The sequence below is a fragment of the Diabrotica virgifera genome, chromosome 4, assembly GCF_917563875.1.
Source record: "Diabrotica virgifera virgifera chromosome 4, PGI_DIABVI_V3a".
NCBI lineage: Eukaryota > Metazoa > Arthropoda > Insecta > Coleoptera > Chrysomelidae > Diabrotica > Diabrotica virgifera.
The window spans coordinates 32,598,508-32,625,773 of NC_065446.1; the positions used below are offsets into that span (position 1 = coordinate 32,598,508).

At 33.5% G+C, this 27,266-nt stretch overlaps 1 protein-coding gene across 1 annotated transcript; it reads right to left on the reverse strand.

The window, feature by feature from the left end:
* Positions 1 to 4,282: 4,282 nt before the first annotated feature.
* Positions 4,283 to 27,266, reverse strand: LOC114333527 (elongation factor G, mitochondrial). Its single transcript, XM_028283410.2, has 6 exons — positions 27,076 to 27,266; positions 21,212 to 21,566; positions 17,206 to 17,910; positions 13,940 to 14,343; positions 7,655 to 8,018; positions 4,283 to 5,117 (listed from the first exon to the last, which is right to left on the reverse strand). Exons 1-6 carry the CDS (start codon positions 27,124 to 27,126, stop codon positions 4,768 to 4,770), a joined length of 2,229 nt encoding a protein of 742 aa, XP_028139211.2. The 5' UTR covers positions 27,127 to 27,266; the 3' UTR covers positions 4,283 to 4,767.

The following is a 27,266-nucleotide window of genomic DNA, read 5'->3' on the forward strand; positions in this document are numbered from 1 at the left end:
TGATTCTAGGGAAAACTGGCGTGTGGCGAAAGAAGTGGTAAACCAGAACAAAATCAAATGGTGATAAACTCATGAGTCACATAAATCACCGGGTCTGGACGGGATTTATCCAATTGTTCTACAGAAGGAAACTGATCCTTTGTACAAAAAAGTATGTATGATACTGCGGTCTGGCTTAATACTGGGGTATACGCTATGAGCTCGTAGGTAGAGGGGATAATTAAAAATTCGCGAGCGCCAGTAGTGATAAGTCTGTAAACTTTTACTGGAAATTTGACGTTCTGCATTAAGAGTTGCATATAATTTCTACTAAATGTCTCACGAAAGTTGTTGTATTAAAGAGTGCCAAAATACTGGTTACAATAAGTGCGTTCGCGGATACAGTGGACAAATTGTCGCCGAAATTTCTAACCTCACTTAATATAAATAATACCGTTAATAGATATACATGGTATATTTACTTTTAATTACTATTATTAACTAATTATTAAATTATCTATTAACGATATCATTTATATCATTTTAAAGTGCGCATGCGTTTTGCTGCTAATTATTCGCCGACTAGCCGCCGACAGGCACCCGCGAACGCACTTAATAGTAACTGTGTATTCGACAGATTTCCTGTCGCTAAGCATAAAGTTACATTATTTGCGAGGGCCGAAAGTTTTTTAGAATAAACAAAAAGTTTCTTTTGAATGAGATATGTATTTGAAATTAAAAATCACACTAAATTTTCTCTTTTTTTTTCACCCCTGTAACTGATTAAAATAAACGGAAATTTTCAGGGGCTTTTGACCCTCCATAATAATGTAGTTTTTCATTCTGTGTTTAAATTTTTCAAATATACTTATATTGATTCTCTCAGAATTCGAAAAGAAGTAATGCATTTAAAAAGAGTTGGCCCGAAATTTCACGTTTACGCTCTTAATTAATTATTTAAGTGCAATAAATGCACAAGTTAATATAGAAGAAGTATTATACTATAATTATTATATTTTAAGTAAGTTACTCAACACACACACTACACATGACACTAGGTACCTAACTGTTCAAAATTACCGTACCTACCATGCCAATGACCATTAGTTGTCGAGGCATTAGCTAAATAAAAAAAAAATTATTATATTAAATTATACTTTTTTGCAGAATAATTTTTTTCTAATATTAGCTGTCAACTTGAATTTCAAAACGATAAGCAAAATCTTAAAAATAATCATAATGGATAATAAATTCTGTTCTTACTGATATTAATTATCGATTACAATCCAATTACTGCTTTACGTTGTAAATATTACACGATAAGAATTAAATAATAAGTTTGAAACAATTTATTATTTGCTTTTCTCATTTTCTCTTTAAATTTCCGGCCGAAACAGGAACACTAGTCATCCGTTAGAGGGCGATACCAGCGAAATTCATAGAGGATAGGCAACGCTTTTTTCTTTCCAGCGAAAGTTATACTTGGTAATCCGTTAGGTAGGTGGCGATACCAGCGAAGCTCGGAGCGTATATACCAAAAACATGGATGCTAATAGGGTTTGATTTTATACCAAACCTGGCAAAATCGGACAGGACAAAGTTTCCACCCCCGCTAAGTCTGATGTCAATCGTACTAAAGACTCTAGAAAAACTACTCGATAGGCATATTAGGGATGGTGTTTCGGTTGAAAGTTCGATAAGTACATCAAAAACAGCATCGAGCAGAAGTCTCCACAGAAAAGGCACTGCGCTATCTCGTACAGAGGGTGGTATTATTCGCAGCTATTGCTCCAGGTGCATTAATGGTTTAAACCCCATAAAAAAGTTTAGACACCTTACGATTTCTCCGATATCAGAGGCATGCACCCATTCATAGAAGCGAATTTACAAAACTTAAGGAAAGTTTATGTGTTCAATATCCTGCTCACACAGCGTGTTGTCTGTCACAAAAACACAGCGTGTTGACTGTATTTCCATTTTTTGCGATTAAGCCAAATTGTTACGGATGATATAACATGGGTGGTCTACACCAGAAATAAAATAATCAAGAAAATGAACTTATAGATACTTTCAGTCTGTAAAATTATGTTTTGGGACAAGTGGGGGTGCAATTCAAGACAAAAGGCGGGTCATACGGAATGTGGAGATCGTTTTGATGCAAGACAATGCCTGTCTAAATGACACCAAACGAACACAAAATCTCATCGCATCATTTGGCTGGTAACAATCTAATCATCGTCCACATATATAGCCCCGATTCAGTGCCCAGTCTTTATGCAAGTGGACTACTTGCATACTGTTTTTCATACAGAAGATATATTGTTCGTCCGCTATAACTTTTCCCATGCGTCACGATTCATTTTCAAACAAATTAAGTCCAAACATAAAGTGAAACGTACGCCGATGTGTGTAGTACATAGTATACAGTATACAAAATGTATATACACATCGACGTTCGTTTCACTTTATGTTTTGACTTGATTTGTTTAAAAATGAATCGTGACGCATGGGAAAAGTTATAGCGAACCAACAATATGTATACTTAGTTGATCGGATAGCGGGATAGCTCAGCAGGACGAGCGGTTGGCCGCACATCACTTCGCTGTTATGAATGCGAGTTCAGCTCCCAGCCCGGTGAACGAAAAAGAATAGAAAGATCTGAAGCTTAGACTGGAATATGCGGGCGTCTGATCGGCCTATGAGCAGTACGGCAAGGGATAAGGGCTTGCGGCTCAGTGATACGCCCACCATAGATCCCACCGGAAGGGCGTTGGCGCCTAAATACTGGAGTATATCTAGATATATTTTACTTACAGAAAACTTAAACTCCGCTATTGTATTTTTTATCATTTTTCGTGCAAATAGATTGATGATTCCGACTTGAACCGTTTGTAATTTTTAGTTTTTTGGGGCGCTATATTTTCTATTTTTTAACTATTACTATACAATGTCTAGAGTCCTTTTCATGAGCATTTTTCAGTGCGTCACAAATGATAGAAAAAATGGTTAGTCCGTGATAATACACATTTATGACATTTACTCTAACATGACATTTTAATTAAATCTGACAGTTGTCATATTTTATTTGCAATTTGACATAAAAACAAATCAATTGTACCCCCTCTGTGGCTCAGTGGTAAGAGCGCCTACCTTTGGATCGAAAGGTCCGAATTGTCGTGAGTTCGAATCTCACCAGGGTCAGAAATTTTTCGTTTATTATAAATTAATGAATGAAAATAGTTTCTGTCCTCGTGGGATCGTTATTCACCGGAGTGTCCCTCCGGTACTCACCGGAGGGACAATTGTATCCGCAGACGTTCGGATACAATTAGCGTCTCTTTGCAAAGTAACAAGACACTTACTCAACACACACACTACACTAGGTACTTAACTGCAAAAATTCACCGTACCTACCATGCCAATGGCCATTAGTTGTCGAGGCATTAGCTAAATAAATAAAAAACAAGCTGAAAATGCGAGCATTATCATAACGAAAACTTTGTTTATATACGTATTCAAATTCAAAATATAGAAAATTGCTATTCCGAAAAGCTGTTCAGAATTAAAAATTATGTTTTAATGTGCAAATATATCATTCTAATTTAAATGTTGTGAACTATAAAGATACTTTACTCGAAATTCATATTTTTTTACATACCTCGTATAAAATTAATAAAATTTGATTCATGATGCATCATAAATCTTAGACCAAGAAGAGATTTTTATGAAGAATAACTTTTCTTCGTCAAATTAAAAATACAAGAGTTATAACTGAAAATGATGTTGTTATCCATAATTTGAGAAAATTCGTCAAATATTTTTTTTCATTAGAAGGATGTAATTTCATCTATCAGAACATACTTTTTTATTCCAAACCACATTTTAAATAACAATTTTCCAATATTGTAAAATAAATAATACATTATTGCATTTATAAAATGGTATTTTCTTTGATTTGCATAATCTTATAAATTGTACAGATTATATTCGTAGATATATAATTCGTAAATAATTTTTTCTTCGATTATAGCGCCATCTATCGACAACTAGAATAAATGTTATAAATGTCTGTAATCACAGACGTGCCTTTTTTTCTGTCGCATACAATTTAATGCGTTACAAAGAAATAGAAAAACTGACGCACTGAAAAATGCTCATGAAAAGGACTTTACCTCTTTCAGTACCTCTTCCAGTTCACAGTCTATTTTTACTTCCAGATATTGTTTCTCAGCAAATTCCCTGATCTCCTTGTCTACACATTTGATTTCTTCTGACCCTCCCCGTTATAATAAAACTAATAAAATTATTGTATAACAAAAATTTATTAACATTATATCACAATTGTCTATTATTTACAATATTTTATGTAAGTCAATATATTATCGTATGTCAATGGTTTACAAATATTCAGTATTTATTTAAGTATGTATACTGAGTAACGATTACATGACATTACTTATAAATAAAATTATTCGTACAAAGTATACACTATAAAAACATTGAGAGAGATGATTTTTATTTGCATTGTATAATGCTTTGCATTTTATATCATAGAGGGAAAGTCAAATAAAGTCATAATAACATTTTAAATAAATCCTAAAATAACTTTAACCAGTTTGAACAAATCTTGAAAATTATAAACCATTTTACTGACAAACTTAATTTATCCCACAGTGTCAATGATTGGGTTTTTGGTACGATTTGAAATGCTGTATACAAACATATATCAAACATGCTTTAACTTACACTGGACAATAAATAATTTTTCCTTAATAAGGAATTTTCTCGTTAATTCTTCTTCTTTTTCTTATCCTTGTCAGGTAAAATTCCCATAGCTTTTTCATATTCGACAATAAGTTTCTCTTGTACTTCCGGCAAGCAAGGCGAATACCTGGAATACTCCATCGTGAATTCTCCTTTGCCTTGCGTACTTGACCGTAATTCACCTGCGTAACCGAACATATCGTTTAACGGTACTTCCGCGTGGACCGTGAACCAACCTTCGGTACCTTCAGTACCAGTAACTATTCCGTGTCGCTTGTTTATTTGAGCTATGACTGCCCCTTGGAATTCATCTGGAGCTGTTACTTCAACAGCCATGATGGGTTCAAGGACGTGCCAGACACCATTCTCAAATGCTGCAACAAAAATGAATAATATGTTATTTAAAATCCACTATTTGTTGTTTGAACTAATTAATGTACAGTAAGGAGAAAACATTTCCCGAAACAGGTCGATTTTTGTTTTTTAATTAAGATTTTTTGGCATACAGTGATGAGCGCGCTAATAACCGGCAAAATAAAATAACGCAAAAGATGGAAAACATAATACATTGTGAAGTAAAAAGAGATGAAACTAGTAGAGGTGGAAATTATCGATATAAACGTATAACTTAACATTACATTACATAGTTTCCCACCTTTAGATGTATCGGAGGAGTATTACAACTGTCATTGTGGCAGGAGAATTTTATAAAATACTCCTGTCACAGACGTCTAAAGGTGTGAAACTATGTAATGTATTGTTCATTTATAATTTCCACCTCTACTAGTTTCATCTCTTTTTATTTCACAATTACGTTTTCCATCTTTTGCTTTATTTTGCCGGTTATTAGCGCGCTCATCACTGTATAATAATATCGTACTACAGTGGACCTCAAACCTTTTCTTCAGTGCGTCATTAATTTTGACGTCATATAGGGTTTTAAGAATGTCAAAAATCATTACAATGCCTTTTAGTTAAATCTGGCAGTTATCAGAATGTTTAAATTTATATAAACATCAATATATTTGCCAGAATATTAATATTTAAAATATTTTAATGTAAAAATAAATAAATATAAAATCAAATTTCACTATACAATGTCCGAATATAGCAATGACATTACGTCGCTGAAAAAAACTAACCTAGAAATTACAATTGTCATTTTTCCATATGATATTGTAAAAATAGTGTCACGATCGATTACTTTTGTGTCAAATTATCTTTAGTCGCATCATTGATTGGTTATCTATTTGGAGTATTGTAATCGCCAACCAATTATTATACATCTATAAGTATAATAAGTCATTTTAATAGATAAATACCCGTCAAGGAATACATAATTTTCTAAGTTCAATGTATCACACAGGTACGTTTTTTTCTGTCATTTCCAAGTGTAATGCGTTAGAGAGAATTCGATAATCTGTGACTCACTGAAAAAAGGGTTTGGGATGATCTGTATGGTTCATTTTTAAAAAAGGAAGAGTAATTCAAATTTACTGCGCTGAAATGCTTGTTTGTAATTGGTCCAACTACAGGCAAGTTTATTTAATCCAATAAATTATGAAATTTTGACACTATTGACATTTACGAAATTTTGACACTAATAGCATTGTTTGTGTTTTCTGCGATATTCCTTTAATTTTTAGTCTGCATTTATATAAAAACAGTTGATTTTAGATTTATTTAGCGAAGTATTGGCTCAAGCAAAAAAGAAGATGAATCTGGTTATTTTTCTAGTGACATTATTGGGCGTGACTCTGTCTTTTGAGTTTACTCCTCCTACTTAAAAACGAACCATAGTGACGTTATGCACCTGGGCATGATGACGTAATCGATCATCATCATAATTGGTTCAAAAATCCTTTGTGTATCTTGACCTTGTTGTAGATAAGTTGCCACAACCGATTTTCCTTTAGCCTCTGACTCTTAGAATCGTAAGGTCTTCTTCCACATCATCAAATCCATCTTCTATGCAGTCGTCCTCTACTTCTTCTACCCTCTGGGTTTGAGAACGTTAATTACTTCGTGTAGTTATTATCTGACATCCTACCTATGTACCCAGTCTTAGTCTCCACACCTTAATAAATTTCACAATATTTCTTTATTATTCTTCAGTATTGAGCAAGTTTATTGTTGGATTTCTCTTTACAATTTTAACTATACAGGGTGTCCCAGACTAATTTATCCAGACTATATCTCTTAAACGAATAGAGATTTTCGAATGGGACAAAAACTGATAAATTCCATGTGTAATACACTTTAATATGGAGTAGAAAAAATCATCTCCTAAATATTCATCCCTTAGTTACAACCCCTAACTTTAATTTTTAATAACTCTACCATAATTAACAGAAATTAAAAATAAACTGATATTTTCTTAATTATTTACAAACCGATTTTATTTTTAAAAAATCTGTTGAATGGACGATAGAAGACCACATCCGAAACTCTAAAAAAATATACAGGGTGCTATTAAAAAATCAAGTTAGAGGTTGTAACTAAGGGATGAATATTTAGGGGATGATTTTTTCTACGCCATATTAAAGTGTATTACAAATAGAATATATCAGTTTTTGTCCCATTCGAAAATCGTTTAAGAGATATAACCTGGATAAATTAGTCTGGGACACCCTGTATACATACTATTATAATATAATATACTTAATCAACTATTTTCAATGGGAAATAAGCCACAATTTTACCAAAAAAATTATTTTATTAACGTTTCGACGCCGAAGTCGTGTGTCGTTGTCAAAATACAAAATAATACTAAATTAGACAAAAATGTTGTTGCTCAGTAAAAAATTCTTCTCAATAATGGTAAAATTGTGGCTTATTTCCCATTGAAAATAGTTGATTATAAAAATGCCATAAGGAAATAGCTTCAGAACAACATTTACAATATACTTACTATCCTTAATGGCACCTTGAGCTGCCAGGAAGAAAGAATGTTCACTCGAGTCCACTATATGATGAGCACCATCCATGAGTCTAAACTTTAAACCTGCCAGTTTCTGGCCCGCAAGCAATCCCTTTTGTGCCATTTCCAAGAAACCTCTTTTAACGCCAGGTACAAATTGTTTTGGAACATTAGTACCTACTGTTTCATCAGTAAATTCAAGAAGAGTATTCCTGTGAGGTGGTAGAGGTTCTAGAACCCCTGTAACTCGAGCATACTGTCCTTGACCACCAGACTGCTTTTTGTGGAGATAGTCAAATTCGCAAGCCGATACTAATGTTTCTCTAAAGGCAACTTTTGGTTTTCCTAATGCCACCTAAAACAAAATATACTATTTATTAATAATATATTCCTTATAGTCGGAGAGATAGAAGCGGATTTTGCTCGTGATAAGTAATATGGACAAACTATACGAGGATATGTTGAATTAGTTGTGTACAGGATTTTACCCAACGGGCGGAAACCAGGGGGACGATGGTAGTTATAACGGGTCGCGGGTTTTATTTTTTTTTTGACGCCCATGATCGAGATAGTGCACCAAAATTTGGGAAAAAGTAGGTCATGCATGACGTAACTAAGTAAAATCTCTAGGGGCGGAACGCTGCGTGGCCGACGGAAGGTAATATAATATAATGGGTAAATATAATTTTAAGCGGTTTTTTTGTGACGTTCGTGATGGAGATAGTGCACTAAAATTTGGGAATTGGTAGATCATGACGTAACTGAGCAAAATCTCGAGGGGCGGAACGCTGCGTGGGGACAAAAAACGAACCCTTACCCGCCACCCTTTGTCACCCACGTAGCGTTCCGCACCTGGAGATTTTACTTAGTTATGTCATGATCTACTTATTCTCAAATTTTGGTGCACTATCTCGATCACGAACGTTACAAAAAACCCCTTATAATTTTTATATTCACCTCTGCCCCCACTCCCATCATGACCTACTCCTTCCCAAATCTCGATCATGAGCGTCACAAAAAAAAATAATAAAAACCGCGTAATAGAAACCCCTTATAACTACCCTCATCCCCTACTCTGGTTTCTGCCCGTTGGGTAAAGTCGTGTACATACACAACTAAAATCCGCTTCCAGCTCTTAAACTATTATCTATTTTAAAAATTATCGACAGCAAGAACATTTAAGATACTATACACTTTAGAAGCCTAAAAATAGGCGTATTTCAAGACTTTTTTCTTAGCCCTTTTATTAAATATGAACATAAAACTTTTTGCATATTAATATTTAAGTCTTATGACAGTACAACTTTTTTTAATTTACACTCATATTGTAAAAGGACAAACTTATTCCAATTGCGTACAATTAATCTCAGTTTTGGGATCTTTGAAAATCAATGCCGTACAAAAAATCGTACGGTATTTGAAAAAGGAAGGTTTCTCACCTGACAATTAACCACCGTTAGTGAAAAATTTCTCAAAAGAAAAAAATTCATCAAAAGGAAAAAATGGCTAAAAATTTGAAAAAAAATTGCCTTTTTCTTTTGTTTTTGATGGTTAAAAAATATTCATTTTTTATTTTTTGGTCAAATTGTGGTAAATTGTCTCACAAAATAAAACGCATCAAGTTTTATTTGTTAAAAATTTGGTGAGAAATGGAATTCTGACTAATACCATCAATTAATCCCCACTGCCAGAGCCACATAAAGGTACACCACTGTCAAATAATAAATAATGCATTTTATTCGACTTGTTTTTATTTATTTTTTATCCAAACGGCCTTCTCTCGTTGCTGCTTTGCTTGTTCTATTGGCCATGGAAATTCTCTCTTCGTCCTTCATGGAAATTTTACCAAATTATCAAAACGTAATTTTAAGCACCGAAGCCAATGGTACAACCCATAACTTCCATAAAATCTTTAAGGGCCGGTTTTTCAGTGCTGGGTTAACGTATTTATTTTTTGGTCAGCGAAATATTCATGTTTAATCAGTTTTTCAGTACTAGGTTAGAGCTGAAACTCGTTTAAGTTAACCACGATTTTAACCGATCCTCGTTAGATGGTTTTAACTCCGAATTTTGCGGTTACGCTTGCGCATTGGTGCAGTGAATGCATCATGTTTATTTTTTTGAGTACCTGCCTGACAGAAGGGATTAGTTGGGTTATGTTATTTTCTTTTATCGCGGGAAGTATTCTAATACCTCCTTATTATTATAAGGAAATTATTATTATTGAAATTATAAATTATTATCGTTATATAGGAAGGAATTATAAGGAAATATATTTAAATATAACTGTAACAGGTACCTATGTTTACACTTACTGTAACAGGATTTAATGCATGATTTCTAGTAATATTTTAAAAAGATTATTTTATATTTGTCTACACACACAGCAAAATACTTAATTATTTTTACCAAAGATTTCTTATTTCCTGGTCAATCTGTTCAAATAGTGATCTTTGACAAACAAAATCGGAAAAAAAGTATAAATCGTCCCAGTAATTCTAATTCTCTTCTGTTATGAAACCGAGGTAGACGTTATGAACTAAACAAAGATTCCGAACTTGATATTGCATTGCATTAATCATTTTTTTAGTTTGGTTATGGAATTGTCTTTTATTTATTTTTCTGTCAAATTGATCATTATTTCTCGAATTGCACATGCGCACGTACAGTTACTGCTGCCAACAGAAGAAAAAAAGTGGTTAGCTAACCGAGATTTTCTTAACTTGATTTAAAGCAATGAAAAACGCTATGAGGGTTAAAATATTGGTTAAAATTTAAACTAGGTTAGTTAACCAAAATTTTAACCGCACACTGAAAAACCGGGCCCAAGTGTAATAAGTGTCATACATGCTTCATTAAAGAGGGCCAATGATTTTTGGACTGGCAATTAAACAATATTTTTACAACATATAACATTTATTATTATTTTGTATACTGTTCCCCAAACAGCATAGAAGTAAATCTTCATTGGTTAACTTATCGAAGACAGGTTTTACAAACTCTTGTACTTCAGAACTTAATGATGTGTAAAATAATATATGTAAAGGGGTTTTACTGATATTAAATAAATAATTTATGTCTTATGTTTTCCCAAATGGTATCTTGTGTATATAAATTTAAAAATAATTTACACATTTTAAATTAATTACACATGCAATTTTTTTCCAACTATTCCACATTATATTTAAATTTTCCCCCGGAAATTAAATTTTGAAATTCCCGCGTAATTTCCCGCTTGGACTAATTCCGATGCAAACCTCTTGGAACGGTGAATTTTATATCCATATAAAGCGTTATCATGAAGAATCTAGATGGAATGTAGGCGATTTGTAACTGGGAACACATACTCCGATATAGTCTACTGTACTAATGAATACAAAAGAAACCATTAATTTACCAGAGAGAAATCCGCTTTCACACCGGTAGCTGCGCGAGCACCTCGAGAGAGCCAAAAACGCGCATGCGCCTAAGACAGATATACACACACCGGCAAAATTAGCCGAACACGTTAAAAATGGGACATGTTTGATGTCTCGTATCATGCCCCGGAATCTCATATGGAAAAATTGGGGAATTTCCCCCACCACTTCCACACCGCTCAGCTAAAGAAAGAGAAACGACAGCCTTTCTCGCTCACGAAGACTTTAACCAATCATTTATGTTAAAACACCATACCTGAATGTCACAAATAAAATAATCAAACGAGGCTTAACTCGACGATGTCAAAAGTAATGACAGTTAGAGTTAGTAGTGCAAATACAAATAATTTTCTATTAGTTTACAGTTTTTATTGTATTATCTGTAACGATTTATTCTTAGTAATTTCAATTTCAGTTGGTTCCTTATCCTTCGTTTATAAAGTGTAGTGTGTAGTTTTGTTTTAGTTGCGAAAGAACTTTGGTATTGTGTTAAAAAAAATAAACATGGTTTATTATTGTTGTGTACAAATCATAGAAAAGTTAGAAAATGCATAGGTAAATAGTAATTAGTTTATAACTGTTTTATCTGAAACAACAAATAAATACACGTACCTATATTTAGAAAAAAATTGTTTAACTTTTTTATATCCCTTTTCCTTACTAAATTTGACAGCAAAAATAACATATTTTGCAACTTGAGAATTCCGAATAATTTATGAGTATTACTTAGATATTATTTAAATAAAATACTTTTAGTAACGAAATTGCCCGCAAGAGGCGCTAAACGGATAAAATTAATGCTTGTCCATTTGAATTTCCCGCCAAATGGTGATTAGTTAACACATCGCTCGCAAATGGCGTAAGGAACCAAATTTTTACAGTGAGTTGCCTATCTATCTGGTAATACTATATATTATTTATCTATGTCTCGTATTTCATAAACCAATGGTCCGATTTGAGTGATTATTTTAGCACGTTATAGCGTTATTATTTAAGAATATCGGTGTAATAATATTTTTGCTAGACCGGTAAATGTCAATTTATACCGGGTGTAACAAGCATACTGTGTTTTTTTCTTAAAGTTCGGAACACCTTGTGGAATATTCCAGCATACATAAAATATTAAAATTAAAACTCGATTGTAGAATTATGCTTTCTTAACATTTTCCTCTTTGATTCATTTGCTTATGTTGGAAAATAAAAAAATTATGTGCTTTAACAACTAGCCATGTTTTTTATCAATAAATCCTCATAGTAGGGGAGAAAAGTATGCTAAATTTGCAATTACTCGAGCGTTCTTGTGACCTGGAGTGGATTGTGAAGAGTGGGTGCTACAACCAAAAAAAGTTGAGTTAAGTTTTCCATAAAGTGTGGGACTCTCCATTTTTCAATTTAATTTTCCATTTCTACCAATGGTTTTTTCCGATTATAGCGCTATTTATCCATAATAGGAAAAAATGTTGCGAATAAAAGTTTGTTATTTTTACGCCAAGGATCCAAATCTGCAATAAAAATTGGGGGCTCCTATTTAATATTTTAATGTAACCCCCCACCCCACCTCCGTGGGGGGTCGTTTTTGGTGCCATTCGGTAGATTTTTGAAAAATATTGAATAGGTGTATTTTGCAGTTCTACGATCTGATGTTCATTTCGCAAAATATCGCAGGGTTCGTATTTATAATTTTTAATTTACCCCGCACCCCTCTCCGTGGGGTGTCACAAGCCCCCACGGAGGTGGGGTGGGGATTTAATTTAAAATATTAAATAGGATCCCCCAATTTTTATTGCAGATTTGGATTCTTTACGTAAAAATAAGCAACTTTTATTCCACATATTTTTTCGAGTTATGGATAGCGCTATAATCGGAGAAAAATAATTGTTTCAAATGGAAAATTAAATTAAACAATGAAAAGTCCCTAAACCTAAACCTAACTTAACCTTTTTCTGATTTTAGCACATACTCTTCACAATCCAATAGGTCCCCATAACGCTCGAGTAACTGAAATTTAGTATACTTTCCTCCCCTACTATGAGGATTTATTGATGAAAAACATGGAGAGTTATTAACACACATAACTTTTTTATTATCTCACCTAAGTAAATGAATCGAAAAGGAAAATGTTAAGCAAGCCTAAGTCTATAATCAAGTATTAATTCTAATATTTTATATTTGCTAGAATATTCCACAGGGTGTTCCAAACTTTAAGAAAAAAACACAGTATGATATTCTTAAATAATAAGGCTATAACATACTAAAGGAATCACTCAAATCTGACCACTGGTTTATGAAATACGAGACATCAAATATGTCCCATTTTTAACGTGTTCGGCTAATTTTGCCGGTGTGTGTAGATAGACGATTTTAAATTTGGAATTCCAGCAAAATTTGAAAAATGCAAAAAAAAAAATTGATTTTTTGAAAATTTTAAAGGATACTATGGTTTGTTTTTAAACCAGGAGGAGTAAACTAAAATGACAGATTCACACCCAAAAAAGTCACTAGAAAAATCATCAAATACATATTTTTTTTTATCGGCCTTCGACGGTAATGCATACATATTATATTATACTAATATGTCGCTAAAGAGTTCTAAAAACAACTACTGTTTTTTATATAAAAGTAGACTAAAAACCTAAAGATTAAAGGAATAATGCAGAAAACACAAAAAATCGCCGATATAACTTAACCTATGAAATGCCATTAGTGTCAAAATTTTATAACAGTGGAGTACACTTGCCTGAGGTTGGACCAATTACAAACAAGCATTACAGAGCGGTAAATTTGAATTACTCCTCTTGGTTTAAAAACACACCATAGTACCTTAACAGAAAAATAAATAGTAATTGACTATACTCACTGGACAATTATATTCCCTCTCCATCCTTTGAGCATAAATTTCCAGGTGAAGTTCACCCATACCAGATACAATTGTCTCTTTGCTATCGTCATCGAAGTAAAAATGGAAAGTTGGATCTTCTTTAGTAAATCTAGCAACAGCTTTTGAGAAGTTATCTCTATCCTTTGAGTTCACAGGTTTAATTGCCATTGATACAACAGGTTCTGGTACAAATATTGATTCTAGAGACAGATCTAATTTCGAGTCAGTTACAAACGTATCTCCACTAGCACAGTCTACTCCAAATAAGGCAAAAATATCTCCAGAATAGACTTCATTAACGTCTTCCATGTTATTTGAATGTAAACGAATGAGTCGTGCAATTCTTACTTTTCTTTGAGTTCTCATGTTGTAGATGCTATCTCCTACGAAAAATAATAGAAATTATTTAAAAATAAAAGATCTATCAAGTTCCAACAATTAGGCTAAGGCTCTACGGGCGACAAATTTACGCTAGCAGTAGCCGTAAAACGAACTTAAGGTTCCGCGGAACGGAATAGGAATAGCCGAACTGAACCGACTACGCCCAAGTCCTGTATTGATATTTAAGGTAGTACGTAGTGGTAAAAGTGCGAGCGTAAGACCTGATTGATTTTGTAGCAATTGTTTTTGTTCAATATCTCCGCCATTTTCAACTTTTCGACAAACAGTGTAAAAACTGAAATTGTTGCAATTACGATTTACTACAATTTTTCGAGTGAACCAGTGGCGGGTCTACAAGAGGGGAAATGGGAAAATTCCCCCCAACAGGGTCCAAAATTAAAAAAAAAAAAAATTGTTGAAACATCACGATATATTAGCTGACATAAAACTTAAAATATCGACAGACAAATTCAACCAATCAAACCCGCTAGTTACTAAAATTAAGTGAACTTAATGCATATAATGTCTTTTTACGTCTTTTATATACTTAGTTTGGTTGATGTTTCATTGGAAGTTTCAAAAATTGTATAAAATATAATTCTCTTTATTTTTGTTTATGTACAATTATGTCGTAAAGTTAATAATAAATGAGACAATTCAATAATTATGCTTCCCCTCCGCTTCCATTATTTTCCCCCTTAACTCGGAGAATATTGATCGTATAAAAAATTGTGCCAAAAAAATTGTAGGAAATTGCATTTCCAACAATTTTCTTTCATTTCTTCATTTATGTTGAAAAGTTCTCATTTAAAATCAATATGGCGGCTAATGCAACCGCGGAATTCAGTCGACATTTTAAATTTACACTACTATTGACCTCTCCCAAAGGATAGAATTATAAAATTTGGGGCAGCTCGCAAACAAGTAACTCGGAAAATATCAACTGCATGAAAAAAATTTTTAAAAAGAAATCGTAGGAAATTTTATTTTGAACAATTTTAGTTGAAAATGGCGTAGATATTGAACAAAAACAATTGCTATAAAATCAATCCGGTCTTACGCTCGCGCCATTACCGCATACGTACTACCTTAAATATTAATTTTAGCAAAAAAATGAAAGAGATCAAAATTGTGTAGAATTTAATTCTCTTCATTTTTGTATAGGTACATAATTGTTGTAAAACTAATAATAAACGAGATAATTCAATAATTATGCTCCAACTCTCACTATTTTCCCCTCATAACTCGGAAAATATCGACCGCACGAAAAAAATTATAATAAATGAAATTAGAGAAAATAGCTATTTCAACAATTTCAGTTTCTACACTTTTTGTCAAAAAATTGAAAATGGCGGAGATATTGAGCAAAAACAGTTCTCGTTTAAAATCAAGATGGCGGCTAACGCAACGGTGGAATTCAGTCGAGATTTTAAATTTATACTAATACTGACCCTCCCTAAAGATTAGAAAAATAAAATTTGGGGCAGCTCCTAATGCAAGGTTAGGCCTGTTATTCGTCTAACCCGACTGGACTAATATATTACCAGAATCTTGGAGGAATACGTACTCGTCTAGATGAACTTCGAACCTCCATCTCTCAATGCAACTATGATGTCATCATTCAAGTAGAAACTTGGTTAAATCAAGATTATTCGGATAATGAATTGTTAAACTCCGGCTACCACTTTTTCAGATTGGATCGTAATTGAAGAACTAGTACTAAGCAGCGTGGACGAGGAGTTTTAATTTTGTTACGAAACCATTTTAAAGCTAAACAAATCAAATCTGACATTGATAATGTTGAGCATCTGTTTGTTCAAGTGGATTGTGAATGTGCATCAGTTGTCTTGGGTGGAGTATACATTCCACCGAACTCATCAGAAGATATCTACCTTGGTCATTGCTCAGCAGTTGAAACTATTAAAAACAATAGGCCAGACGTACCTGTATATTTATTTGGCGACTACAATTTACCACTGGCTTCTTGGGCTCACTCAAATGAAGAGGGCTTGCTCGTTGACTGCCCACAAAACTATCCAGCAAAGCTGATATGTGAATGCTTCTCTTACCTAAACCTGAGGCAATCAAATATCATACCAAATCAACGTGGAGTATTTTTGGATCTCATTTTCCACAGTATTGAAGATTTTCAGAAACTGTCAGCCTATGAAGCAGTTGACACTTTGCTTCCCAATAATAATTTTCTTCATGTGGCAATTACTTGTGATCTTAGTTTTAGTGGTAATGTTAAACAATTAGATTATAATACTACATATTTTGACTATCGTATAACAATTTGTCAAATAAAGCATACCGTAAACTAGGTTTTATCACAAGAAACTCTCGAGATCTTTCCGTACCTACATATAGAATTTTATATCTTACTTTCGTCCGTAGCATCCTGTCTTCTGCTTCTATATTCTATAGTATGGTCACCATACTAATATTTACACCCTTGAAAAATTTCAAAATAAGTTTCTCCGGATTTTACAGGGAAGTAAAGTTTAAGATATATAAAACCATGATATGATCAATAACAACATATGGCGTAGGAACAGGGATCGTGACAGAAAAGACAATCATCATCATCATCATCATCATCAATTACGTCACAACTATTTGTGAGTCTTTGAATCCACGTTTGTCAGTCCTGTGCCACTAATTCCCATTGTCGCACTCCCATTTTCTCTAGATCTTCTTTGACTGCATCTTTCCACCTTTTTCTAGGCCGCCCTACAGACCTTCCATCTGGCCTTTCCCAGAACACATTGTTTATAAGGCGATTGTCGTTACTGCCTATCACACATAATTACTTTACAGAAAAGAAAATAAACACACATTTTAATTATCTTTATTTAGCTTACCTTTTTGAAGTTTTCCCTGATAACATCTCATATATGTTAATTGACCAAATCTACCAGCTTCCAACTTAAATGCCAACGACACAAAAGGTTTTTTCCCATCCCTTGAAGGATCCAATAAAATTTTTTGAGCATCTTCTCCTTCCTTTTCTTTTAAAGCATAGTTAGTAACTTCGCCAGGATTAGGTAGATAATCCAAGACTCCATCCAACAATGGTTGAACACCTTTGTTTTTCAAGGCTGTTCCCACAAAGACAGGAGTAAAAGCTCTCTTAAGGCAAGACCTTCTAATGGCTGCTTTTATATCAGCCTCTGTTATTGGTTTTTCTTCAATGTACATTTCTCCAAAATGCTCGTCACAGTTAGAAAGGTGTTCTATAAGTTCATGTCTTCTTTCATCACTTTCTGTTCTCATTTCTTTGGGGATTTCATCATAACGAAGTTGGTCACCAAAACTACCATCAAAATAAATTGACTTTTGGCCTATCAGGTCAATAATACCTTTACAATTTGATTCAACGCCAATAGGCAATTGCACGAAAGCTGCATGATGATTCATTTTGGACCTCATTTGTGATAGTACTCTATTGTGATTAGCTCCTAATCTATCGAGTTTGTTAATAAATGCTAAACATGGAACATTATATCTCTTCATTTGTCTGTTTACTGTTAAAGATTGACTTTGTACACCTCCAACAGCACACAGCACTGAAAATAAACAAAAAAAATTATTGAACAGTGCTAAAACATTCCATCATTAATAATTCAATTAATGATTAGTAATCATTAAGTAAGTAAGTAAGTGACAATTAATTAAATTTTAATGATTAGTAATGTAACAATAAATTAATATCACCCCAAAAAACAAAAAGCTTAATAATAGCCAAAGAACCAATAAGATGCAAATTGTAGTTAGACAATCAAATTATTCAACAATTAATGACTTTAATATAATTAATTAATAATTGAAGCCAGTAAAACGACCAGATGCCTAAACAACACAATTTGGAAAAACAAACACCTAAGAGTGGAAACAAACGCCCGAATTTTATTAGGCCTGTTATGACTTACACGGCCGAAACAAGCGAAACACAAAGATATCTGGAGTCCAACGAAATGAAGACCTTAAGAAAGATTGGGTAAGAAGTGAGGAAATCAGATGCATATTATTATATGGGGTAGACATTATAGGCTGTACTGCCTCTATAAAGAAAAAGAAGAAGAACAATAATTTAACCAGTTCACAACCAATAATGACATGCATCAGAAACGAGACTCTATAGCTTTGTTCCAACACGACCGAGAACCGTCACGAAACGGTAACGCTCCTGCGCAGTAAACAAAATCCGTTCCAACAAAAATATGATCGTCATCGGATCGTCCTTCCCACTGTTCCAACAAGAATTGTGATCTTTCGGTGACGGTTTCGTGATGATAATTTCAGTAATCGGGCAAATGCATATGTGCTGGTTGGACTGACTTGTGCACTAGGAAATGGTTATTCATTTTTGATGTACATGTTTACTCTGATTGGAGTACGAAGGAAACCATTCTCGTTGGAACTTTACCGCCTGGGCAGATGGGATGTGAATTATAAATTGTAAAATTCCCTCATCTTCCTTAGTCTCAGCATCCGTTATGGCTTGCAAATTGTAGAAGCCTCGGATTTGTAACCAGAGAAGGTTCCCATTGATTTCAGTCTGGTGGGATGTAGAGTAACATGTTGTTTTGCATGCCATTAGATTGAAAACAGTCTTTTGCTAGCAGTTGCCGCTAGGGCATCTATGCCATTTCGTTCGTTGCAATTCGTGACTGCACGCCGGGGTTTGTTTTGGTTGGATCAGAGAGAGCAGCATATGTGCCTCCTGATGAGAGACTAATAACTTTCGAAACCGGCAGAGGTGCTTGCTGCACTCTCTGATTGGACTAGAATACGATGCGAGTGTATTTTCGTTTTGCAACGAAATTGAAAATGGTTATTCATTTTTGATGTACATGTTTACTCTGATTGGAGTACGAAGGGAACTTTACCGCGCTGAGCAGATGGGACGTGAATTATACATTTAAAATTCCCTCATCTTCCTTAGTCTCAGCATCCATTATGGCTTGCAAATTCTAGAAGCCTTGGAGGTGTAACCAGAGAAGGTTCCCATTGTTTTCAGTCTGCTAGGATGTAGAGTAACATTATGTTGTTTTGCATGCCATTAGATTAAAAACTTAGTCTTTAGGATTTAATTCTTTAAATTTTTTGAGCCGTTTTTTTTTGAGTGCATTTGATGGCCTTGGCCGAGCCAATTAGCCAGACATTTTATTATTTTAAAAACAAACAAATTTGATTTTTCAATCAGAGGAATTTTTTCTGTATTTCTAACTCTAAATACATAACAAACTAACATTATTATCTACAATTATTATCTAAATAATACTCTGTTTTGGTTGTTCATTTTTTTTGTAAATTTTTATTTTTTTTGTATTTTTTGTTGCATTTTTTTATATTGTTAATTTGTTTTTTTTTATTATTTTTTTTATTGTTATTTTTTATAAATTGTTTTTTTTACTACGCTAAGACGTAAACCCGATTCATCCTCGCGGAGGTTTACATCTTCTTAGTTTTTTTTTGAGCCGTTGATCGACTCAAAGCACACAAGCTGTCACCAACAAAAATGACAAATATATGATAATGATAGATAAATCAGTTATCAGTCAGATAACCGTTCCAACATCGGTTTCCAAATTACTGTCATGGGATGATAACTGGGCGATACAATTACGAACATGCGCACAACAAACGGTACAAGTAGTTTCGTGACGGTTTCTGGGCCGTCCAACAGTGTATGTTGGAACAAACCTATTATAGCCACAATACAAGGCTACTGTAAACAGCAGAGATGATAGTACTGAGAAGAATTACAGGAAATATGTTGAGATATGGAAAGAGGAGTAAAGACAAAAGAAAATGTAACATATAGTATTACATATAGTGTATAAATGAATGATAGAAAAAAAAGAATGGAATATAAAAATAAATGCTAGAAAAAAAAAGAATGGAATATGAAACTAAATGATAGAAAAAAAAGAATGGAATAACCATGTATATGTAGTAGTGATGTAACGAATATTCGTATTCGCGAATATTCGCATGTTTTTGCATATTCGCATTCGCATCCGCATTCGCGAAATTTGTGCGAATGTTTTGCGAATATGAAAACCAGAAAAAAATAATTTTAAGATAATATTAGGGTAATACAATCAAAATCATTCACTTCTTATCTTTTTTTATTAAAAAAGGTAACAACCTCAAACATGCAGCTATACTCTCAAATGGAAATATGCAGGACACAACAGCAGACAAAGAGTTGGAAGATGGAATAAAGCGATAACTCACTGGAGACCTTGGGATTACAAAAGAGAAGGAGGCAGACCACAGCCGAGATGGTTGAATGACCTAAAAAGATGCGCAAGGACCAGATCGACAGAATTAGCACTGAACCGAGAAGAGTGGAAAAATAAGGGGAAGGCCTGCGTTCAACTTTGGACAAATGAGGGGCAATAGATAGATAGAACTTAACCTTGTATAATCACATTATCAGCCTTAAGTTTTTTTATTATTTGGTATTATGTAATAAAGTTTAAGATTCAGATTGACTTACACTAAATATCAATTAACTTTTCATTATAAATTTAGGAAACAATACAAAAATAGAAACAAATTAAAAAAAAAAACTGAATATTCGCATTCGCATCCGCATTCGCGAATGTCGGTAGCAGATATTCGCATTCGTATTCGCGAATGTTCAAAAAATGACATTCGTTACATCACTAATATGTAGAATGGGGGAGACCTGTGTAGTCTAAATAGCAAGAGATAAATCACCAATCAGTAGAAGAAGTATCGACCTACCGCGCAAAATATGGAGTGACAACCTTCCATAGATGTATCACTCTGTCAATGAACAAGCAGAATTGCTTATAAAGAGAAAGAACAAGATAATTTAATAAATAAACTTACCAAGAATAGCCCCATCTAACACTCTTAAAGCTCTCTCTACTTCCACAGTGAAGTCTACATGTCCAGGAGTATCAATTATATTAATATTATGTTCCTTCCATAATGTGTATGTAGCAGCTGACTGAATGGTAATACCTCTTTGTCTTTCTAGCTCCATAGAGTCCATAGTAGCACCAACATTATCTTTGCCTTTAACTTCATGCATAGCTTCAATTCGCCCAGTATAATAAAGTATTCTTTCTGTTAAGGTTGTTTTTCCAGAATCAATGTGAGCAGATATTCCAATATTTCTAATTTTTTCAAGATCTTTGTGTCCTGCATATTTTTCGTAACTAGACATACATTTGTAGTTGTGCTAAAATATAGATATTATTATTAATTATGTAACAAGACGTAGAAAGAGTGGCTTGACGATATAATATAAAATGCTTTCTTAGAAATAACATAAGAAACTGTGTTCAAACCAATGAACTGTCAATACTGATGGAATGGGCATGAAGCGAATTTAATGTGGCCAGGATGAGAGAGCATAGTCAGGGAAGGACGGAAGATAATCGCCATCTTTCCTGAACAAGAAAATTGATGGTGATAATCAGGGTTGCCAGATTGGGGTATTTTCTCACAATTTTGGATGTAAGAGAATTTTTCTAAGCAGAAATGGTTGGGTGGGGTGGGGGGGAGGGATTATGGGAAATTTTAAGGGGTCATGGTAAATTAAATTTGCGAATATATATAGAACTGTATATTACATTCTCATATAATCGAAGACGATAGGACCTATGAATTATTTCCAGGGCCCTCTGTTGATATGTAGTATAAATTTGGTTTACTGTTCTCTACATTTGACTGCTAATTTATTAAATAAAATGTGGCAAAAATTTAAATTTTGGGGATTTGAGCTTCAATTTGAGGTAATTTCAGTTTCTAAGTGAAGGATTTATAAAATCACATCTGGCAACTCTGGCGGTAGTTGTAGCAAATTTTCCCTGACAAATTCTCTGTCTCTCTAGGACCTCTCTCTTGTATGTTGGCCGCAATCTCGCTTCACTGTTTGAATGGGACGGGGCCATTCCATCAGTATTGACAGTTCGTTGGTTCAAACTGTCATGTAATGATCAAAGTCCTGAGCAATAAACAAAATACGTTCAACAACAAAAATTGTGAGCTTAAAAACTGTACAAGCAGTTTCTTGACCATTTCTAGACTTACAAAAATTGCGTGTTGGAATAAACCCAATGATATTGTCCTTTTCATGAGCATTTTTCAGTGCGTAACAAATGATAGGAAAAATGGTAAGTCCGTGATAATACACATTTTTGACGTTGGATGTAGGATGTTGTGGAAAGTGATGAGAAGGTGCCATATCCAGGATATTAAGAATATCTGCATCATTGTAGTTGTCCAAGATATTAAGTCTATATGCAATTTGCTTTAAAAATTTATGTTCAACTATAAAAAGGAGACCATACACAGGAGGCATACTCAAGATGGGGACGGACCAAGGCACAGTAGAGGGTTTTTAAAGCTGTAATATTTGTGATGGGTGCATCTTCTAATAAAACCAAGCATCTGGAAAGCCTTATTAACAACATTCTCCAAATGATGAGAAAGCTGTAAGTTTGTATCAAGGGTGATCCCCAAGTCTTTAAAAAGGGAAGTTCTTTCGAGAGTATAGTGACCAATATTGTAGTCAAAAACAATAGCATTTCTGGAACAGGAAAAAGTCATAGTTTTAAATTTAGTTGGATTAAGTTCCATGCCATTTCTTTTACACCACTCTAGCAAGTTATTTAAATCGTACTGTAGTTTTTCACAATCCTCTGGGGATTTAATCACACAGCTTAATTTTAAATCATCAGCAAAGAGCAAAAATAAACTGATTGCGAAGCATTCATTTATGTCGTTTATGAAAATATTAAACAAGAGTGGCCCAAGGTGAGAGCCTTGAGGCACTCCTGATGGAACTTGGATAATTTTAGAAAGAAAAGTGCCAATTTTAACAATCAGTCTACGATCAGATAAGTAGCTTTGGAACCATGACAATCAAGGCTCATCAATCCCAATCAGTTTTAACTTATGCAACAAAATATTGTGTGGCACCTTGTCGAATGCCTTGGAGAAGTCAGTGTATATCGTATCCACTTGATACCCCTTCTCCAAGGTGTCCAGCAAGAAGTCCACCTGACTAAGAAGATTTAATTCTGTAGATTTTCGTGGTCTAAACCCAAACTGTTGTTGGACTAGTAGAGGTTCAAATAGAGGGGTTAGAATGTCACATACCAGATCATACTAATGGGACGATAGTTTGTTACACAGGTTTTGTCACCGGATTTAAAGATGGGCTTTAGAAAGCCGTCTTTCCAGTAGTCGGGGATAATTCCAGTTTGGAGGGAGAGCTTGAAAATGTGGTACAGAGGTCTTGAAAGAATAAAGGAGCATATTTTTAAGAATAAGGTAGGTAGCCCATCTGGTCCAGGCCCTTTGTTAACATCCAAAGAAGAGAGCTTACTAAATATAACTGATATTTTAATATCAAGGTGTGGAATATGGTTATTGGATGTGGATATTTCATGAGTGGGAATATTAACATTATCATGTGAGTACACTGTCGAAAAATAATCAGCAAATATGTTCGATATTTCCTCCCCAGAACAACTAGTCTTATCCAAATATTAAAGTGTATTTGGAAAAGAACTGCTTTTCCTTTTATTGTTAACAAATGACCAAAATTTTTTTTATGTTAAAGCTAATAGCTATTTCAGTACAGTGCACATATTGAGCATAGCACTCCTGCGTCAGATTTTTTCATAGTTGTCTCAACCTAGAAAACTGCCGATAGTCATCAGCTGACTGTGTTTGTTTATACCTTTTGTGCAATTTTTTCTTTTGAATAATGCAATTTTTTAGTTCAACTGAGAACCATACCGGGAATTTTCTGACCGAAAATTTCTTTAAAGGAACAAATATATCCACTGCAATAAAGATAATTTCATAAAAAATGTTTAACATAGTTTCAAGAGGCTTATTTAAAAGTAAAAAGTCCCAGTTAAATTGATTCAGAAACATTATAATATCTTGAAAATTTGCAGAGTTAAAATCTCTATAGAATCCATCAAACTCGAGACCATCTTTACCCTCTACAACACCAATATTTAACTTAATACATAGTGGTGGGTGAACAACTGGAGGAACCAAAAAATAGTCTGCTTGTTTGACCTCGGTAGAGGAATCCTGTGTTAATACCAGATCCAGAAGGCTGTTGTGTGAGGTTAAGTGTGAGTTAAGTTGGAACAAGTTGTGGAAATTACATATAGACCATTCCAGGGTGACGTCATTTGACGGCGACTGATGGGCAAAATATTGTAAACAAACTAGGTTAAGTTTAGAAAACCATTGTTTAATTTAAGAATATGATTAAAATACCAGCGTTTTGTTCAGTTTGAAAGTGTTCTAGTAAAGGTAAGAGATAAAATAAGTTTTTTTATAATACCAGCCGCATTTAAAGGCCGAAATGTTTTAAATCACTATAATGACAATACACTGTAAACAGAACGACGATATGGGCCAAGAAAACTGATTTTCTGATTATATCAGGTTTTTGCATCCCCTACGAGGGTGTCCTATATCCAATATTTGAAATTTTTGTAGTTAAAACCATAGATTTTTTATAATAAAACAAGAAAATAGCAAAAATAACACCAAAAACACAATTTTTGCCCCTCAGCAACGGTGTCGGAAGTCACGTGGCCTGGAATGGTCAATTGACAATGGCCTGTTGAATTAGGCACTGTCGACACTGGCTGGATATTAAGGTTATTATCCATAGAAACTGGACATTGATGATAATTTTAAATTCTTGATAACATTTCTATCAATATCTGGGTAATGTCAACAATGCCTGTTGTTAAGAGGATCGGTACGTATTTTCGGCTGCAATGCTATTCAAATGGGGATTCATTTTTTTCGAATCCTGAGAAAACTAATAAGTATTTTTGAAAAATTTAAACGCAGAATAAAAGATTACCTTGTTAGCGAGGGCCGAAAGTCCCTGAGAACTTCTATAATGTTTATTTTAATAAGTTACAGGGGTGAAAAACTAAGAGAAAATTTAGTGTGATTTTTAATTTCAAATATCTCATTCAAAATAAACTTTTTATTTATTCTAAGGGACTTTCGGCCCTCGGTAATAATTTAATCTTTCATTCTGCGTTTAAATTTTTCAAAAATATTTATTGGTTTTTTCAGGATTTGAAAAAAATGAACACAATGCCGTGGTAATATTTTCCAAATCTATCTTTGTCTTAAAACGCACTCAACCGAATATAATATTGTCAGCATATATTGTCAGTCAGACACTGACAATCAGTGACAATTTTAAATACTTGACATTGCATCGGGAATATTTTGAGTTATTGATTAAATATTATTGATATATAGTGTATTTGATAAATAATTGATTTAAGACGTGAACTTAATAAAAAGTTATTTATTGTGTATATTTTGTGGAAGATCCAAGCAAAGAATACATCAGGATAATCTGCAATCCAAGTATTTTGTTGTTAAAGATGTTCAAAATTGTAAGCGTTCCATAACAATATATTATTAAAAAATCACTTTAACACTTTTCCTCTTTTCTCGATTGAGTATTAGTTTTTGTTGTACAAATAAAATTATTACAATCACTGAATACATAGTTAGTGAAAAAATTATCACATTTATTAACTGAATTAATAATTTGAAATTATAAAAATAACAGTTATATAAGAACATCCAAAAGCCATCTCTTTAAATTAATGATGACATTTCAAGTAGAATGACATTCTAGTAATGTTTACATATCCATACCAGTGTGAATTTTACTACACGTAATTTGCCGTGTAAAGACAGAAAAAGTAGGGATACACGTAAAATATTTGCGAATTATGTACCCACAGCCTTAATGGCTCAATGTTGAAATTTTGACTAAAACTTAGGTTATGGTTATTGTTTCCTTCATTTCTGTTCTCGTGCTGAAATTACGTACTGGTGGTAAATTTATGTAAAAAGTGTTACAACATGCCATGGTTGAAATGAAAATTAAAATAATTAGCCTCCAAAAGCTATTTTAAATAAATGCTTAATTTTATTTATTTATCAACATTGGTCATTTGCTTCTGGCAACTGTCGTTATTGACCGGTTATTGATGAAAACTCTAATTTTAAGTTATTTTTCTTTACAACATTGGCCAATAGCTAATGTTATTGTCGTTAAAGGTCAGACATTGTCGCTAATAACCAGGGAATATGGACATTTACGACAATGCCTGGTCTTTAACATCAATGTCCAATTTACATCATTATCATTATCCGTAACATATATAAATAATATATCAGAAAAACATGTGGTTTAGGAATTCCACATTTCATTTTCAAATATGCAAAATGGTTCTCCTCTGATATAGTTCCTTATTACTAATTAATACCTTGGCTGCTTTGGAGACAAATAGACCTCATCTAGATTAACGGTTGGCTGTGTCGACTTTCTCATAACGCACAGTGACAAATAGGGTTTAAGGCTTAGGGTGTATGTATACGGGACATATATGCCTCGTAACGCACCCAACGTAAGTTTATGAATATCTCTAAACGCAACCAACAAGGTGTTAATCAAGAAAAAATGGAACTATTCAAGGTGGACATAACAAAAATTGTGGAGTACAGAAACAATTTTAATAAATGTTGCATAGCAATGTTAATGCTACGAAGCTTTGTGGCTAAAATAAGCTAATAACAAAATATATAACTCAACAATTGACTGGTTTGAGTTCAAGTCTTCTAATACCAGTTTTAAGAAGTGAGATTTAAATATTTGACATGACACTTACCTTCAATAATTTTGATATATTTTTTAATAGATCGCTGTTTATACGAATCATTTTTAACGTCTTTGCTTTACTAATTTATTTAATTTATTACTTAATCAAAATTATTTTTCAAACACATTCATTCCAACCTTCAAAAATACTTCACGGCAATCGCTCACGCTGCCGGCCGTCAGTTGTCAGTCTAATTTTTA